At 48.8% G+C, this 18,271-nt stretch overlaps 1 protein-coding gene across 1 annotated transcript; it reads right to left on the minus strand.

The window, feature by feature from the left end:
• Positions 1-274: 274 nt before the first annotated feature.
• On the minus strand, positions 275-15,319 carry TMEM222 (transmembrane protein 222). Its single transcript, XM_049775052.1, has 6 exons — positions 15,138-15,319; positions 4,800-4,884; positions 4,080-4,111; positions 2,540-2,636; positions 2,330-2,460; positions 275-1,160 (listed from the first exon to the last, which is right to left on the minus strand). Exons 1-6 carry the CDS (start codon positions 15,317-15,319, stop codon positions 1,073-1,075), a joined length of 615 nt encoding a protein of 204 aa, XP_049631009.1. The 3' UTR covers positions 275-1,072.
• Positions 15,320-18,271: the final 2,952 nt, after the last annotated feature.

An 18,271-nucleotide genomic window follows, 5' to 3' on the forward strand; every position in this document is an offset into this window, starting at 1 on the left:
CATGTTCTAAGGTGATATGACAGGTGACAGGGGATAAGAGCAGGGAACTGTCTGTCCAGTCCCAATGTCTGAGATCCCACAGGCCACAGGGTTGGTGAAATGGTTTCCAGACTCACCTGCCCAAGGTCGTGCTCCCCACTCACAGGGAACAGCAGGCTTGGGGTGACGACTCAGTGATGGGATGATATCCACAATCCTTGCCAGGGGTACAGATGTCTGGAAACTTGAGAAGACAAAGGGGCCAGCACAGGGAGAAAACAGAGACGAGGCAGTATCTCAGTGCAAAGTCTTTATTATCCTGTCAGGAAGCACCCACAATGGAATCATGGAGCAGGGGGAGGGAAACATAGGCCCCTTCCACAAACTTGGAGAGAAGGGGTTGTGGTAGGTGGGAGAATAGCTACTTTTGTCGTACAAAAAACAATGCACCCAGCTCTTCCCACACGAATACAGTTACAAGGGGTGTCTCTGGTCACAGATGAAGTCACTCACTTCTCTAGCCTGGCTGGAGGGAGCCCTGTCACAAACTGAAGGGTGGAGATGGGCCCAAGTGCTGGAGGATATCAGAAGATGAGTTGCAAACTATCCCAGAGCTGAGACAGGTAAAGCTTCAAGAGCTGGGTCCTGCCAGCCCCACAGGCCCATTCTGCAGGTCCAAAACAAAGGCTCAAGGCAGCTGAGCTCCTAAGACTCCTAGGAATACTCTCTGCCCTCACCCGAGAAAGTCAGGCTCTATGTCTAGCTGGCCCCAGTGTCCTCCACCCCCTAGGCACTGGGCAGAGGTGAAGGCCCAGCACAGAGTGATGTAAGATCTACAGGGGGACACTGAGTTGGGCCAAAGAGGAACAAAAGTGCCTCAAGGAGAGAGGGAGAAGACAGGGGTCCTCTGAGTGACCAGGAGATGCAGTAGGCAAACACCCCCCTCCCACCCGGAACCTATTCTTGGCCTTTATTCCATCCTGATTAACCCAGACCCCAGGGTCCACTTCTTGGGGTGAGAAGAGATCAGGAACAAAAGGAGGTGGCAGCTGCCTCCTCAGGATGCTGGTGGGTTGAGGGTGTCAGGCAGCCATCACCGCAGGTTAAAGACCAAGCTCCCGGTTACGATGATGCCCAGGAGAAGGACGAAGGGCAGCCAGGTCTTCACGAAGGCCCCAAAACTGCCAGAGAAGAGGGGATGGTGAGGGGCCTGTGGGCATGAGGCACCCTGCAGGTCCTTTATCCAGACCCAGATGGGGCTCTGCACAAAGGAAGCACCTGGAACAATTCCCCATCCCACAGCTGGTTCAGCCGAAGGACTGGGTCAGACTGACCACACTGCAGAAGGAACAATCAGATTTTAGGCAGGGCTCTTCCAGGATCCTAGTGGAAATGTTATACCCCACTGGATCTTTGTGTATCAGCCTCTCTGGACTTCATGGGCTCTGTCCATAACCGCTCTGTCTCTAGGGACTGTTTCTGCTGAGTGGGCCAGGAACTGGTCTGAGTCTGAAGAGCAAAAGTGCCTCTGCCCATGATCCCGACCTGGGAGGCTGAGTAAGCACAGGGTTGGGGCTGGAACCAGCTTGGAGTCAGACCCAGCTCAACCCCGCTCTGCTCCTGCAGACTCTGCATGACATGCTATGATTTTCTAAGGTTGCCTCTAAGGATTCAACAGCTCTTCCTTCTGAGGGCATTAAAAGAAACCTTGGAAAGGCACCTAGGTGATAACTAGATCCTAAGTATGTGAGTCACTCAAACCTTACCTTTGAATTGGTGGTGGTTCTTTTTTTGCAGGGCTGAGACTGGAACCAAAGGCTCATATACACAAGGTTATTGCAGTGCCACTGAGCTACAATCCTGACCTTCCCAGGAAATCAGAACTCCCGCCTTTCAACTCACAGGCCAGGTGGCTGTGACTTCAAAGGTCCTGAGCTCTCATGAGCATTTCTGCCCAGAGGGCTGACTTTTGGGAGGCTGTGGGGAGGTTTAGGGAGAACAGCCTGTTCACTACTTGAGCAAAGGGTTCTCTGCACATCCACCGCTTTCCAAGGAGCCAGAGCCCTCACCCCCATTTCATCAAAGAAGATGTAGCTTAGAGAGGCCAAAGCAGTTCCTTGTGAACTCACAGCGAGTAGGGGACAAGAGCTGGGTAGGAACCCAGATGAACTTGAGCCACCTCTTTCTCCTGACCTGAGTTCCTGAGTTCCTCCACCTGGAACTCAGCTAGAACCAGCATGGTTCCAACCAGCATCTGCTCTGACCCTGTTGGCTGAAGAACTCCAGAAATGGCTCTGAGGGGGTTTGACAGAAGAGCCCTGGGGGTGAGGGCCACGGGTGGGCAGCTCACCTTATGTACTTCCCATAGAGCAGGCAGAAGAAGCAGAGTGTGACCATATTCCAATTAGTGCTGTTGTTGTAGCGCATCAGGTTCAGGGCTAGCGCCACATGGGAGTGGCAGTTGTCACAGCAGAGATTGTGCTGAAGATGCAAATAGGGGTGGATGAGGTTGGATAGCAAGGCCCTCCACCTAATGACCATATTAGGCGCACCCACCTACCATGCGGTGCTTGTACTCCTCAGAGGCATCATGCACAGCTGTGTCCCAAGCGTTGGGCCCGCTGGCGTACACTTGAGCAGGGTCCAGCTTCCAGTACCTGAGGGCACAGGGCATTCTAGCACTGGCACAGCTCCCAGATGCTGTGAGTACAACAAAGGTTCCCTGACACCTGGTCTGGGCAGGACTTCCTGCACTGAGCAGGGGCTGCAATGTAGGCTGCAGGGAGAGGCCCACAACCAATGCCAATGCCACGAGGTGGGGGGAGAGCTGAAGAAGCCTTCTGGGGGAATATGAGGTTTCTGAGGTACCAACCAAGTACAGGCTGGATGAAAGGAGTGAGATGGGGGCAGGATGGTTGCACATTCCTGGCAGAGGGGGCAGCTACAACTATGCAGAAAGGGAGTTCCATTCCAGGGTATTCCTGTGGGACTCACAGGAAGAACAAGTCACTTCCTGGGGGACCATTTCCTGGGGGACCTGATGGAGCCCTGAGGAGTTTATCCATCAACCCTGTGCCCCTGCAGGAAGTGGAAGAGCAGTGTGGAGCTGACCTTCTGGCCAGAACCAGTGGCTCTGGGAAAGATAAGCTTGAGATCTTGAAAGGGGCTGGGCGCCCCCTGGCTGTGGTGTGGAGTTCAGAGGCCCCTGACCTACAGGAGTTTCTGCCTGGAAATGAGGGACCTTGAAACTCTTAAAGGCGTGGAATGCATGCCTCAGCCTGAGTCTGATCTTTGGCATTGCACAGTCCCCAGGAAGACTGGGGTAGCAGGTGACCCTTAGCCCCACCAAACCCAAGCAGCATAGCTCTGCAAGGTTTGAGCACCCAATCATCACAGCCAGAACACATATCCCCAGGAGTGGCCCCTGTGGCACAAGAGTGGCACTGTTGGGACGGCCCTTATTAAGAACCCCACACAACCGTCCTTGGAATGCAGCCTGGTGGCAGAGAGTCAAGCCAAAGGCCCTTAGCTCAATTTCCACAGTCTGAGGAACTTAGCAGGAGTTCGGGAGTCATTCCAGGCCACTCTACCCCCCTGGATGCAGACTCAGCAAAAGAGCCTGTTCTGAGCCTATGGCAATACAGATAACAGAGGCAAGCCACTGGGTCCTCAGCTGCATGATCCTCAAAATCAAAACAAAATAAAAACATACAGAAAGCTCAAAGTAAACTAGCATTAGCTCTGAGACTGCTTAAGCTGCATTTTTTCTTTCCAAGTAAAAATTTCCAACAGTTCCAAACAAAGCTTCCCTTACTCTTTAATAAACAGCTGCTCACTACCAGGGTGGGATGAGGTTTCTGGCTAAAACATTGGGATGTGAGGCCAGGCTGGCGACTCCTGGGAGATCTGCAGAAGGCCCTCCCCTTTACTTGGCTTTCCAATGAGCACCTGGAGAGCTGAAGCAGGGGCAGAGCATAGGCCAAGGGCATGCCAGGGACTGCAGGAGGGGTGAGCTGTGCCCTGGGGGAGTCTGGCTGGCCCTCCCTTCCCTTATGCCAGGAAGTAGAAGAAACAACCCAAGGACTCGCCACATCACTTACTTGGCTGGCTTCCCGAAGGCCATGTTGTCTTCCTGTTGAGGGACAAGAGCAGAGGTCAGTGGGGACTGCAGCAGTCCCAAAGAGACAGGTCATGGGGGCAATGTAGGGACTGAGATGGGAGGGCATATAAAGTGGGCCAAGGGTCCTGCCTCAATGCTGGCACAGGTTTGCAAGTGGCAGTAGGAGTTGCTTTGGGGGAAGAAGGCAGAGACGAAAGACTCAATGTAATGTGGTGACCATCCATTGCTGCGACCATCCCTCTGGGGAGTCATTTCCTCACTTCCAAATGGTTTCAGATTCTCTAGTCAGTCTCTGGGTCATGGGCAGTGTTTTCTTTTATGGGTAAACAATGCCCCTTTGACCTGCTGGCTCACTGTAGTAGTCCACAGGGCCCTTCAGCATCAGAGCAATGGTGGCAGATGGAGGTCAGACTTCCTTTGAGGAACTGGGATGTGGGTTCATCAGGACAATGCTGACAAGGTTGTCAGAGATGTGTGTCAAAGGCTCTGACAGTAAAAGGGCTGGGAATGGCCCCAAGGAGATGCTAACAACTTTCCATGGAAGTCTTTGAAAGTTCCAGAAAACTGTTTAAAGGGAGCACATGCTCTACATGCAGTGCCCCGAGTTTGATCCCTGACTTGACAAGATCCCCCAAGCACCACTGGAGGTGACCCCTTTCCCTTAAAAAGCCTTTTGGTCAGGTTCAGAATGGGAACTCACCGAAACAAAGTAAGGGCCAGCGAAGTCCCTAATGATGCCTGTGGATGTGCAGATGCCCATGTGGCCAATGATGGGGAAAAACCACCTGTGAGAAAAACAGTAAAAGCAGAACTGTGAGACAGAGGCTAAGGGGGCACATTACTCTGCAATATTGTGGGTGGAGTGCCTGGGATATGTCTGAAGGACTGAGGAAGCTGGGAGAGACAGGTGTAAAGGAGCAGAGAAACGGTATACATAGTGGTATTCAAGTAAGTGCACAATGCATTCCAGCAACTTAAAATTCATTTCATTGTTTTGGGGGCTGTATCTGGCAGTATTTAGGGCTCCAGGATTAGTGCTGGGAGGGGATCAGATGGTGCTGAAGATCTAATTCAGGGCTCCTGCATGCAAAGTATATGCTCAGCCTCTTGAGCTTTCTTTCTTTTTTTTTTATTTTTTTTTAATTTTTTTTATTTTTGGGCCACACCCAGCAGCGCTCAGGGGTCACTCCTGACTCCACACTCAGAAATCACTCCTGGCAGGCACGGGGGACCATATGGGATGCCGGGATTCGAACCAATGACCTTCTGCATGAAAGGCAAATGCCTTACCTCCATGCTGTCTCTCCAGCCCCGAGCTTTCTTTTTGACCCTAACGTTCATATCTAATTTATTTGTTAGTTTTATAAGTCAAATCCAGCGTGATTAGGGTAATTCCTGCTCTGCATTCAGAAATTACTCCTGGTGGTTCCCAGGGGACCATATGGGTGGTGGGAATTGAACCCAGGTTGGCCATGTGCAAAGGAAGTGTACTGCCCACTGTACTGTCTCTCAGGGCCATAATATTTTATTTTTACTTTATTTATATTTTTTGGGGGGCCACATCTGGTGACGCTCAGGGGGTTACTCCTGGGTATGCGCTCAGAAATCACTCCTGACTCAAGGGACCGTATGGGACACTGGGATCGAACCCAGGTCGTCCTGGGTCAGCTGCATGCAAGGCAAATACCCTACTGCTGCACCACCACTCCAGCCCCCAATAATCTTTTATTTAAGTATCTTTTCTATTTTGGGGGGTTTGGGGGACCACACCAAATGTACTCAAGGGTATATTCTTGGCTCTATGTTCAGAAGTATCTCCTGACAGTACACATGGAGCCATACATAGTGTTGGGGATTGAACATGGCTGAGTGAGATGCAAAGCAAGCACCTTAACTACCATACCATTCTTCAGCCCTAAAGCTCACCTTAAAAAATCAGGGGCCGGAGAGATAGAATGGAAGTAAGGCGTTTGCCTTGCATGCAGAAGGTCGGTGGTTTGAATCCCGGCATCCCATATGGTCCCCCGAGCCTGCCAGGAGCAGTTTCTGAGCGTAGAGCCTGGAGTGACCCCTGAGTGCTGCCGGGTGTGACCCAAAAACAAAAAAACAAACAAACAAAAAAATCAAAAATAAAACAGAACAGTGATTTATCTTTTCCTTCCTTTTATCCTTTTGTTGGGGTTGTGATAAGCAGATTCCCACTATAGTTGTGGTGCTCACCAGGGGTGACCCATTTTATAGCATCTTCTATCCCCTTTCCCTTCTTCCCTTTTTGCTGCTGTGGTGACCAATGCTTGCAACACACTTAGTTGCTGCATCCACCAGGGGTGGAGTCCTCGAATGCGATGCTCAAATCTGTTTGCAGGAGCTGCCAGTACCCATGACTTTCACTTCACTTCTTAGTGTTTGCACAGACCTGGCTGTGGTGCTGGACTGCATGTACTGTTGTCACAGGGACTGCACTTGGCACGTTAGGGGATGCTGAGGACTGAACTCTGGCTTCCTGCTGTAAGGTGACACTAGGTCAGAGTGATCCGTGGGCTGCTCTTTAGTTGTGCTCATACATACTTGGTTGTGGTATCATGAGATAACACACTTTATTATCCCCAAGGGGGAGGCTTGGGCTATTTTCAAGAAGTGCTCAGGGATCATTCTTAGCAGTGCATGGGGGATCGTATGTGATGGGGATTGAACTGGGACTGGGCTCGTGCAAGGCAAGTACCTTGACCCCTTCTTCATTCTCTCTCCAGCCCAAGTTTACATTTAAAAAAATGGACTTATTTTTAGTTTTGTGACCACACTGGGAGATGTTTAAGTCTTACTCCTGACTCTGAGCTCAGGGATCCTTCTTGGTAGCTCAGGGGACCAAATAGGTGCCAGGATTGAACCTAGATTGACTGCATGCGAGGCAAGCAACCTACCTGCTGTACTTGCTCCACTCCTCACATTCTTCTTTTGTTTGTTTTTTTGGGGGTCACACCCGGCAGTGCTCAGGGGTTACTCCTGGCTCTATGTTCAGAAATCGCTCCTGGCAGGCTGGGAGGAGACCATATGGGATGCTGGGATTCGAACCACCGTCCTTCTGCACACAAGGCAAACACATTACCTCCATGCTATCTCTCTGGACCCAGTCCTCACATTTTTTAAAAACCAAGGATGGACATTAAAAAACAAAACAAACAAACAAACAACCTCAGAGCTGGTGTTTGCTTTAGATGCAGAAGGACGGTGGTTCTAATCCCGGCATCCCATATGGCCCCCCGAGCCTGCCAGGAGTGATTTCTGTGCTTAGAGCCAGGAGTAACCCCTGAGTGCAGCTGGGTGTGAGACAAAATCCAAAAACCAAAAAACAAACAAACAAAAAACACCTCAAAGGGGGACAGAGAGATAGAACAGTGAGTAGGGCATTTGCCTTGCATGCAGCCAAACCTGGGTCTGATCCCCAGTATCCCTTATGGCCCCCTAAGCACTGCTAGGAGTAATTCCTGAAAATAAAAGAGGCATGTAGCTCCAGTGTTAGCATTTGCATGTATGAGGTCCTAGGTTTGATTCCTGATATTATATGTCCCCTTCCTTACCCCAGGTACATTGGGTATAATTCCTACAACTGGAGATAGCTCAAGTGGTATAAGAGCTGCTGAGCAAAGTTCTGGTGGCCCTTGCACTAAGCTATTAGGCCCATATGAAAACATTACCTAGAATGGCCCCAGGTCCTCAACTATTTTGAGTGTGGCAGTAGTGATGACTGGTGATGAAGGTAATGAAGGTGGTGGTGATAATGATGTAGAATACCCTTTCTTTTGCTTTTTGGTTTTTGGGTCACACCTAGCGGCACTTGGGTTACTCCTGGCTCTGCGCTCAGAAATCGCTCCTGACAGGCTCAGGGATCATATAGGATGCTGGGAATCGAATCCAGGTTTGCCCTGGGTCAGCTGCATGCAAGGCGCAGTGCTCTCTCTCTGGCCCCAGATTATCCTTTTTAAAAATTTGGGGGGTAGGGCTGGAGAGATAGCATGGAGGTAGGTTATTTGCCTTGCATGCAGAAGGTCATGGTTTGAATCCCGGCATCCCAGATGGTCCCCCGAGCCTGCCAGGAGTAACCCCTGAACGTTGCCGGGTGTAACCCAAAAACCACAAAAAAAAAAAAAAAAATTGGGAGGGGGGAGAACTCAAGAGGAATAGTTTAGCAGTTAGGGTGCTTGCTTTGCATGCAGCCAACCTGGGTTCTATTCCTAAGATCCCATATAGTGCTCTGAGCATGATCAGGAATAATTCTTGAGTGCAGAGTCAAGAATTACCCTTGAGGAACTGGAGCAGTAGCACAAGTGGTAAGGCGTCTGTCTGCCTTGCCCATGCTAGCCTGGAACAGACTGCAGTTTGATCTCCCAGCGTTCCATGTGGTCCCCCAAGCCAGGAGTGATTTCTAAGCACATAGCCAGGAGTAACCCCTAAGAGTCACAGGATATGGCCCAAAAATCAAAAAACAAACAAACAAAAAAAAAGTACCCTAGAATATTGTCAGGTGTGGTCTGAAAATAAACAAAACCATCTTGGGGGAGAAAACACACACAGACATGGGGGAGAAAGCACACACACACACACACACACACACACACACACACACACACACACACACACACACACACGCACACGCACACGCACGCACGCATGTCACTCCTGGTCAGTTCAAGAAACCATATGGAATGTTAGAGATTGAACCAAAATCAGCTTCCTACTAGGAGTGAGTGTTTGGGGGTGGGTGGGTGGGAGGTGGGGATGGCTGGCTCAGCAATTGTTCTGGAATAATGGGAAGAGATTATACTTCTGACTGACTGGAATATTGCTGGGGGTAAGATTCAGATAAATTCAAAACACCATTTATTCTTGTTTGTTTTTGGTTTTTGGACCACACCCAGCAGTGCTCAGGGGTTACTCCTGGTTCTGCACTCAGGAATCACTCCTGGCAGGCTCAGAGGATCCCATTTGGGATTCTGGGGATCAAACCTGCATCAGCCACATACAAAGCAAACACCCTTCCTGCTGTGCTATTGCTCTGGTCCCTCAAAAACACTTTTCCAAGATGGAACAATTTAATGAAGGACATAAAACTTTCAGGTCCATCTTCACTCTGTGAAGATGGCAGGGATGGGGGGAGCGTGGAGAGATAGCACAGTGGTAGGGCATTTACCTTACATGCAGCAGACCCAGGACGATGGTGGTTCGAATCCCAGCATCCCATATGGTCCCCAGTCTGCCAAGGGCAATCTCTGAGTACAGAGCCAGGAGTAACCCCTAAGCACCACCAGGTGTGACCAAAACAAAACAAAAAAAATGGCAGGGTTGGACTGAACTGGTCTTTCCAGAAGATAATTCAGATTTCATCATTTACTTGCTTAATTCCCAATAATGGTTTCTTCTTGTAGACTTCAAATTCCTGGGGGCAGTTTGACCCTGATTATCCACAGAAATCGCTTTACTTTTCACTCTGGTGATTCTGCCTGACTTTGGTTCCTTACCACAAATCCTTCCGTCCAGTGTTTTCTTGGCATCTGCCCTTCCCTCTGTCCAGCAGCTCAAACACTTTACACAGTTGGCAATTTCACATTACTTTGGCCTCAGCACAACAGTAAACTTTTGAGTTTTATCCTAATTGTGCCTTCTGGAGAAGCTGTACACCAGCCCAGGCATCCCAAACACCACTACTCTGCCTGGATTTCTTCAGGATATTCACCAGTACCAGAAATTATCTTGACTACTTAAATGGCTATAGTCCTTCTCTCCCCACCATACAGAAGGTATGAAAGTAAAGATTTTGTTTGTTTTTGGTTTTGAGTCACAACTGGTGACGCTCAGGAGTTACTCCTGGCTCTGCGCTCAGAAATTGCTCCTGGCAGGCTAGGGGGACCATATGGAATATGGGGAATTGAACCCTGGTCTGACTCGAGTTGGCTGCATGCTCTCTGGCCCAAAAGTAAGGAATTCTTCTAGTTTCTCAGGGTAATCTCCAGTGCAGTGGCTGGCACACAGCTGTACCTCACTAGATTTCAAATTCATGAACTAAATTAGGTTTCTCTACCTTTTCAATGTTGTCTCTCTTCCAGCATTCTTTTCTGTGGCTCCCCATTCTATCAGGTGGTCCCCTATTTACATGATTCTCACCTGTGACTAAACAATGACTGAAATCTTGCCTTTCAGAGTGGATGAGCGGGGCTGGAGAGATAGCACAGTGGTAGGGCATTTGCCTTGCAAGCGGCTGACCCAGGATGGACGGTGGTGGTTTGAATCCCGGCAGCCCATATGGTCCCCCGTGCCTGCCAGGAGTGATTTCTGAGCCAGGAGTAACCCCTGAACCCACCAACTGTGAGCCAAAAACAAAACCAAAAACCAGGCTAGCACCTTATCCACTATATTATTTCTGTGGCCCCAGTATGTATTTCATGAGATCAGAAGACTGAATGAATAAATATAAAATCCTTACAACAGGGGGCCCGGAGAGATAGCACAGCGGCGTTTGCCTTGCAAGCAGCCGATCCAGGACCAAAGGTGGTTGGTTCAAATCCCGGTGTCCCATATGGTCCCCCGTGCCTGCCAGGAGCTATTTCTGAGCAGACAGCCAGGAGTAACCCCTGAGCAACGCTGGGTGTGGCCCAAAAACCAAAAAAAAAAAAATAAAAAAAAATAAAAAAATCCTTACAACAGGGGCCAGGACAAAGCATGCATCTCATTGTTACTGGTTTTTTTTTTTTTTTTTTTTTTGGTTTTTGGGTCACACCCGGCGGTGCTCAGGGGTTACTCCTGGCTGTCTGCTCAGAAATAGCTCCTGGCAGGCATGGGGGACCATATGGGACACCGGGATTCGAACCAACCACCTTAGGTCCTGGATCGGCTGCTTGCAAGGCAAACGCCACTGTGCTATCTCTCCGGGCCCTCATTGTTACTGTTTTTAATCAGTACCAGAGACCTTTTTTTTTCATGCAGAATGACAATCTCCGTTGAGCAGCTCATGCTTTTGGACTATCTCCTCTCTGGTCTTCCCTCCAAAAGCAGATGACAGTTTCTTGTATCCAAGTATCCCTAGGTCAGTGTTTTGTCAGCAATCACCCCAATGCACTACTGGGGTTAGTTCTCCAGTCTCTAACGCTTTCTCCCTTCTGCTGGAGGACTGGTTACAGGGGTCCTCAAACTTTTTAAACAGGGGGCCAGTTCACTGTCCCTCAGACCATTGGAGGGTCTGACTATAGTAAAAACAAAACTTATGAACGAATTCTTATGAACACTGCATATCTTATTTTGCAATGAAGAAACAAAACAGATACAAATACAATATGTGGCCCGCGGGCCATAGTTTGAGGACCACTGCTCCATAGGATAGAACATGAGCCATTTGAAAGGGGTACTAGGTTTTACTCTTGTGGACCATCTGTAATGGAATCCCCATGCATAGATCTGCATGACAATAAGGTGTAAGCTACTCCTGGTCTAGATGGGGATCACAATGCCTCATATTACTATCAGTCTCTAAGTCAAGAGGGTTCCATGAATGTGTTCTTTTATAGGGGGCTGGGAGGGGAGGCTACACCCTTACTTCTGGATCTGTGCTCATGGTTCACTCCTGGCAGGGTAATGGGAACCTTATGGGAACTTGAGTCAGCTGCAAGTGCCTTAGATGTTATACTATCTATTTCTGGCTTAATGAATGTGATTTTTGAGAAAAGGGTAAAACAAAGTGATCTTAGAAATACAAGCTTTGGGGGCCCGGAGAGATAGCACAGCGGCGTTTGCCTTGCAAGCAGCCGATCCAGGACCAAAGGTGATTGGTTCGAATCCCGGTGTCCCATATGGTCCCCCGTGCCTGCCAGGAGCTATTTCTGAGCAGACAGGCAGAAGTAACCCTTGAGCACCGCAGGTTGTGGCCCAAAAACCAAAAACCAAAAAAAAAAAAAAAAGAAGAAAAGAAATACAAGCTTTGGGGCCAGAGTAATATCACAGCAGTTGGATGTTTGCCTTGCATGGTCCCCTGAGCCTGCCAGGAGCAATTTCTGAGGGCAGAGCCAGGAGTAACCCTTGAGCGACATTTTTGGGTGTGGCCCAAAAACAAAACCAAAAAACAAGCTATATTTAGAGTCACAGAGGCTCACATCCTTGTATATACAAAATCTTGAGTTTGATTCTGGGCACTACATAGCCTTCCAAGCACCTTCAGGTATATCCCTAGTGATTAAACACCTAAGGGTACAAGGTAGAGAGTGATCCATATATTTTGTTTTAAATAAAAGTTTTAGTAAATCAATGTATAGGGGCTGGAGCGATATCACAGTGGTAAAGTGTTTGCCATGCATACAGCCTTCCCGGGACAGACCCAGGTTTGATTCCTGGCATCCCCTGTGGTTCCCCAAGCCTGCCAGGAGCAATTTCTGTGTGCAGAGCCAGGAATAATCCCTGAATGCTGCCAGGTGTGATCCAAAACCAAAACCAAACAAAAACACTCCACAATATAGTCACTACTATCCCAACTATCCTAATTATTCTCACATTAACATTTTATTTCTTCAAAACATTGATCACTATAAGATTTTATTAGTTTACTTACTATCTTCTCCCATAATCTGAATTCTGTTATTGCTGTTTTTTTGGTGGGCCATACTGGAGGTGCTCACACCTGGCTCTGTATTCAGGAGACCTGCAAACCATATGTGGTCCTGGAGATCAAACCTGGGTTAGCCACAAACAAGACCAGTGTCCTCCCTGCTGTACTACTTCTGGCCTCAGAATTTAAACAAAGTTTATGATAGCAAGGATCATATCTGCGTTTTTTCCTCCCACCAGTACTGGGATGCTGTGGGATTTCAGGCATCTCCTGATGAATTCTGGTTCAGTAGTTTTGGGTCAAACACAAAGGTGCTGGTGTGTGTGTGTGTGTGTGTGTGTGTGTGTGTGTGTGTGTGTGTGTGTGTGTGTGTGTGTGTGTGTGTGTGTGTGTGTGTGTGTCAGTCACACTGTGCTTGAGACACAGGACTTTCCACCTGTGTGTGTGTATGTGTGTGTGTGTGTGTGTGGCACACTGTGCTTGAGACACAGGACTTTCCACCTGATGTGTTCTATCACTCCATGCTATCTCTCCTCTCTGCCACTGCATAGTTTGTTTCAGGCCACATCAGGCAGAGTTGGGGGAAGGAGGGCTAATCCCAGCTTGTTCCAGTAATTGATCAGGGTCAACAGCAGACATGGCAGGCACCTTAAATCTGTACTATCTCTTCAGCCCCATTCTTTTTTTTTTTTTTTGGTTATTCAGGCCACACCCATTTGATGCTCAGGGGTTACTTCTGGCTGGCTTGGGGGGATCGAACCCGGTCCTTCCTTGGCTAGCGCTTGCAAGGCAGACACCTTACCTCTAGCGCCACCTCGCTGGCCCCACAGCCCCTATTCTTATCTAAAACTACCCTAGGTACCCTAGAAGCCACTTAGCAATTATGTTAAAAGAACACTAAATTGGGGCTGGAGAGATAGCATGGAGGTAGGATGTTTGCCTTGCATGCAGTGGGACGTTGGTTCGAATCCCAGCATTCCATATGGTTCCCCGAGCCTGCTAGGAGCGATTTCTGAGAGTAGAGCCAGGAGGAACCCGAGTGCTGCTGGGTATGACCCAAAAAACAAAGAAAAAAAAAAAAAGACTAAATTAACAACATATTTTCTTAAAATGTTTATTTTAAAGGACTTAAACTTGAATGCTCCAAAACACATGCATAAGCTTTCAAAAAACACAAAGTATTTTAACATAACACAAAGACAAGGCAATTGTAGAATCAGCAACACCAATCCCCTCCCCACAGAGCCACTTGGCTGTTTATTTTGTTCTGGGGCCACACCAAGCGATGCTCAGGGATGACTCCTGGCTCTGCATTCAAGGATTACTCTGGTAGTGCTTAGGGGGACCATATGGAAGGCTAAAGACAGAATCCGTGTCAGCCACAAGCAAGGCAAGTGTCCTACCTGCTCTCCAGCTCTTTTAGCTGCTTTTGACAGAAGCAGATAAATCCTTCCTCTCAGGTGAGAAGGCAAAACAAGTTATGAAGTCAGAAGGCTGAGTTTGGAGCTCCTCTGCTTATTTCGATGTGAATGAGATACTCTTACTTCCAACCCTAATGTAACTCAGGCTTAGAGCAGAGCTTTGCATGATTGAAGGTTTGAGGTTCATCCCCAACAAAGAAAAAAAAGTGAAATTCAGAGTGTCAAAAGAGCTATGTTATCTGTTCTACAGAGGTCAAAGCTGAGGTAGGAGGGGCTCCTCGCACTGCTGGGGCACTGGCTTCTCTCTGGTTTGGTTTTTTTTGTTTGTTTGTTTGTTTTGTTTTTGCTACACCCGGCAGAGGTCACAGTTAAGTGTAGGTTCTGCACTCAGGAATTACTCCTGATGAGCTCTAGTGACAATACAGAGTGCCGGTGTTGGAACCTGGGTGGGCCGATGAAAGGCCAGAACCCTACCCGCGCGGTATACTCTCCTGTCTACAGGGGCAGTTCTCTTGACAGAGGCTGATGCCACGACAAGAAAGAAAGACAAGAAAGAAAGAGCCTAGGTCTCTGGCGGCGATCAGCTAGGAACCTAAACCTGTCAACAGTGAGCTGTGTGGCGCTCCTGCCTCATCTGAGACTAGCCTTAAATTCCCTGATGTGAGAGCCCTGAAAGTGTGGCCAGCCCCAGAACCGGTTTGGTGCCTATCAAACTCCCACCCTCGGCGGGATGTTTGTTCTGCGGGTAGGAAATGATCTGCAAGCATGCGCTCATGAATGAAAAATACCAATGATTGGTTGATTGAATGAATGAATGAATGAATGCATGAAGGCGAGCCCCGGTCCCTGGCTTGCTTGCTCGCTCGCGGGTCCTTCTCCTGGGCTCCCTAAAGTGCAGAGTGCGCGGGGAGAAACGGGCTCCCCGCTGGGGTGCAGGGGCCCGGGCGAGGCGTGTGGGCCGTGCGTCCTGCCCGGGCTGCTCTGGGGTCCCGGATCTCCGTGTCCCGAGCAGAAGCCGGAGGAGACTCACGTGAGCACCGGGATGGGTGTCCAAACCACGCAGTAGGGGAAACGGCTCCGCTCCACGTCCATGGCGGCGGCACCCTGCTTCTGGTCCTTCTGGGCCGCCGTCGACACTTCCACTTCCGCCATCCCGGGCGGGGGTCGGAGCGCCGGCCACTGGAGCTGGGAACTTCCTTCCGCTTCCGCCATCTTGCTCGGCCCTCGCCCCGGTCGGTGCGGCCGCTCCTGTGACGTCACTTCCGGTAGGTGGTCCGTCCGTTTGGTCTTCCCTCTGGGAATTGGAACCGCGTGTCTCTGGGTCCGGCTGCCTGACTCCGCTCTTTGGGTTCCCCCCCGCCAGCCCACGTGTTCGCGTTGACCTCCCTGCCTTCAGGCCAGGCGCAGTTCTGGGGAGAGTTACTGCGAGTTCTGAACGTCGGTTTTCTGATTCAAATTTTAAAACCTTTTAAAAAATAATAAACAAATCAGGCTCAAATAATAATTTCTTTGGGATTTTAAGGGATACTGAGCTAGCTTGGGATGTAGCTTAGTGGCAAAGTGCATGCCTTGCATCTAGGAAGCCTCCTGGGTTTATTCTTGGTGCGCACACACATGCACACAAACACACAAGAATACTGAGATAAAATATAATCTTTAATCTGTTGGGGTGATAAGAAAAAATGGAACTAGGGCCGGAGAGATAGCATGGAGGTAAGGCGTTTGCCTTGCATGCAGAAGGTCGGTGGTTAGAGTAGGAGTAGCTGTATGGGATATCCCCGCATCCCATATGGTCCCCTGAGCCTGCCAGGAGCAATTTCTGAGCATAGAGCCAGGAGTAACTCCTGAGCGCGGCCAGGTGTGACTCCCCCGCCACCAAAAAAACAAACAAACAAACAAACAAACAAAAAACAAAAAAAGAAAAAATGGAACTGGAAGGAAGGTAGCAGTTAGGCAGAAGGATGTATGGGAAAATCCACATAGAAAGATGAAAGCTGTGTCTTTGGAGGAATTTTTTTTTTTTTTTTTTTTGGTTTTTGGTTTTGTTTTTGGTCCACACCTAACCGCACTCTGGGGTTACTCCTAGCTCTGTGCTCAAGAATACTCCTTGCAGGCTCTGGAGACCAGATGGAATGCTGGGGATTAAACCCGGGTTGGCAGCTTACAAAGCCAGCGCTCTACCAGCTGTGCTATCGCTCTGGCCCCCTGGAGACAATTTTTTGTTAGTCTTAGGGTCACAGTGGCTCAGTGCTTGATGAAGTGGTCAATCCTGGCGGTATTCAGGGTGGTTTTTTTTTGTTTGTTTGTTTGTTTGTTTTGTTTTGTTTTTGGGCCACACCCTGTGACGCTCAGGGGTTACTCCTGGCTATGTGCTCAGAAGTTGCTCCTGGCTTCTTGGGGGACCATATGGGACGCCGGGGGATCGAACCGCGGTTCGTCCTAGGCTAGCGCAGGCAAAGCAGGCACCTTACCTCCAGCGCCACCGCCCGGCCCTCAGGGTGGTTTTTAGTGCAGGGATCAAAACCTGGTCTCCTCTATGCAAATCATGAGCTCCATCCTGTTGAGCTCTCTCTTTCTCTGGCCCTGGGGAAAGTTGGTTGTTGTTGTTGTTGTTTTTTTTTTTTAAATCACTTCTGACTTATAGATGCTGATTTATAGAGAAATCTGCTGTCATCACCTAATATTTATCATTACTTATTTGAAGCTTTTGGATTATATCCTGCAGGAGCTATTTCTGGCTCTGTGCTCAGAGTAATTCCTGGTGGTGCTTGGGGGACCATATGTATTGCCAGGGATTATACTGTTATTGTTGGGAAGCAAGGCAAGCATTTTATTTCCTGTACTATCTTTCTGCCCATAGTTTATTTTATTATTATTAAAGTGTTTTTGTATTGTTTAATTTTTTGTTTGTTTTGCCACACCTAATGATGCTCAGGGGCTACTCCTGGGTTTGTTTTCTTTTTTTGGGGGGGGGGGTTTGGATCACACCTGGTGATGCTCAGGGGTTATTCCTGCTATGTGCTCAGAAATCACTCCTGGCTGGGGGGGCCATATGGGACATCGGAGGATCTAACTACGGTTTGTCCTAAGCTAGCGTGGGCAAGGCAAATGCCTTACTGCTTGCACCACCGCTCCAGCCCTACTCCTGGTTTTGACATGACACTTGGGAGCTGCTCCCAGCAGTGATGAGAAATATGATTCAGGGATGGAATGGTGGCTCCCATTTGCAAAGTATATGATCAGTCTGTTGAGCTCTCTGGCCCTAAGAAAATTGTTTTAATTCCTCCCCCTCCTCCTTTTATTTTTGGTGCTATGATAACAACACAGTAATATATTTGAGGGAGTTACACATACACCTAATTGTGGTACACCGACGTCAGATTGTAGTACTTGTCCACTTGCCATGGTTTACACTCATATTTGTACTTCTTTAGTTGTGGTGCTTGTGTGCATTCTCTAGGGACTCCTCTGAGTTGAGGCTTATTCTCCATCATGGTGTTCTTTGCTTGCTAGAGGTTTCACTTTCTGGTCACGATACTTACAGATTTTATTTTGCTTTTGGGTCACATCCAGAGGTTCTTAGGGGGTAACTAATGGTTCAGTACTTGTGGGTTGCTTCTGGTGGTGCCCCAGTGGTTCCAGGGTTTAAACTTGGGTGACTGGTTAGCAAAGAGTGTGTTCAAACCTTTTGAGCTATTTCACTAACCATGTGCTTGCTTGCACATTCTTTTATATTTATTTTTACTTTTCTGGCAAAACAAGATAATTTTAATTAAAACTTATTTTGAGGGGCCGGAGAGATAGCATGGAGGTAAGGCGTTTGCCTTTCATGCAGAAGGTCATCGGTTCAAATCCCGGCGTCCCATATGGTCCCCCGTGCCTGCCAGGAGCAATTTCTGAGCATGGAGCCAGGAGTAACCCCTGAGCACTGCCGGGTGTGACCCAAAAACCGAAAAAAAAAAAAAAAAAAAACTTATTTTGAGGGGCTACCGTGATAGCACAGCGGTAAGGAGTTTGCCTTGTATGCGGCCAACACAGGACGGATCCTGGTTCGAATCTCACATCCTGTATGGTTCCCTGAGCCTGCTAGGAGTGACTTCTGAGCACAGAGCCAGGAGTAACCCAAGTGCCACTGGGTGTGACCCAAAAACCAAAAACTAAAAA

The sequence above is a fragment of the Suncus etruscus genome, chromosome 6 (assembly GCF_024139225.1).
Source record: "Suncus etruscus isolate mSunEtr1 chromosome 6, mSunEtr1.pri.cur, whole genome shotgun sequence".
Classification (NCBI taxonomy): domain Eukaryota; kingdom Metazoa; phylum Chordata; class Mammalia; order Eulipotyphla; family Soricidae; genus Suncus; species Suncus etruscus.

Bases quoted from the DNA above. Each gene is read 5' to 3' on its own strand.
- TMEM222 (XM_049775052.1), bottom strand. From the start codon at position 15,319: ATGGCGGAAGCGGAAGGAAGTTCCCAGCTCCAGTGGCCGGCGCTCCGA. The intron at 4,885-15,137 runs GTGAGTCTCCTC...TTTTTCTCACAG, and splicing joins ACACCCATCCCGGTGCTCAC to GTGGTTTTTCCCCATCATTG. The intron at 4,112-4,799 runs GTGAGTTCCCAT...GTCCCTCAACAG, and splicing joins CTGGCCCTTACTTTGTTTCG to GAAGACAACATGGCCTTCGG.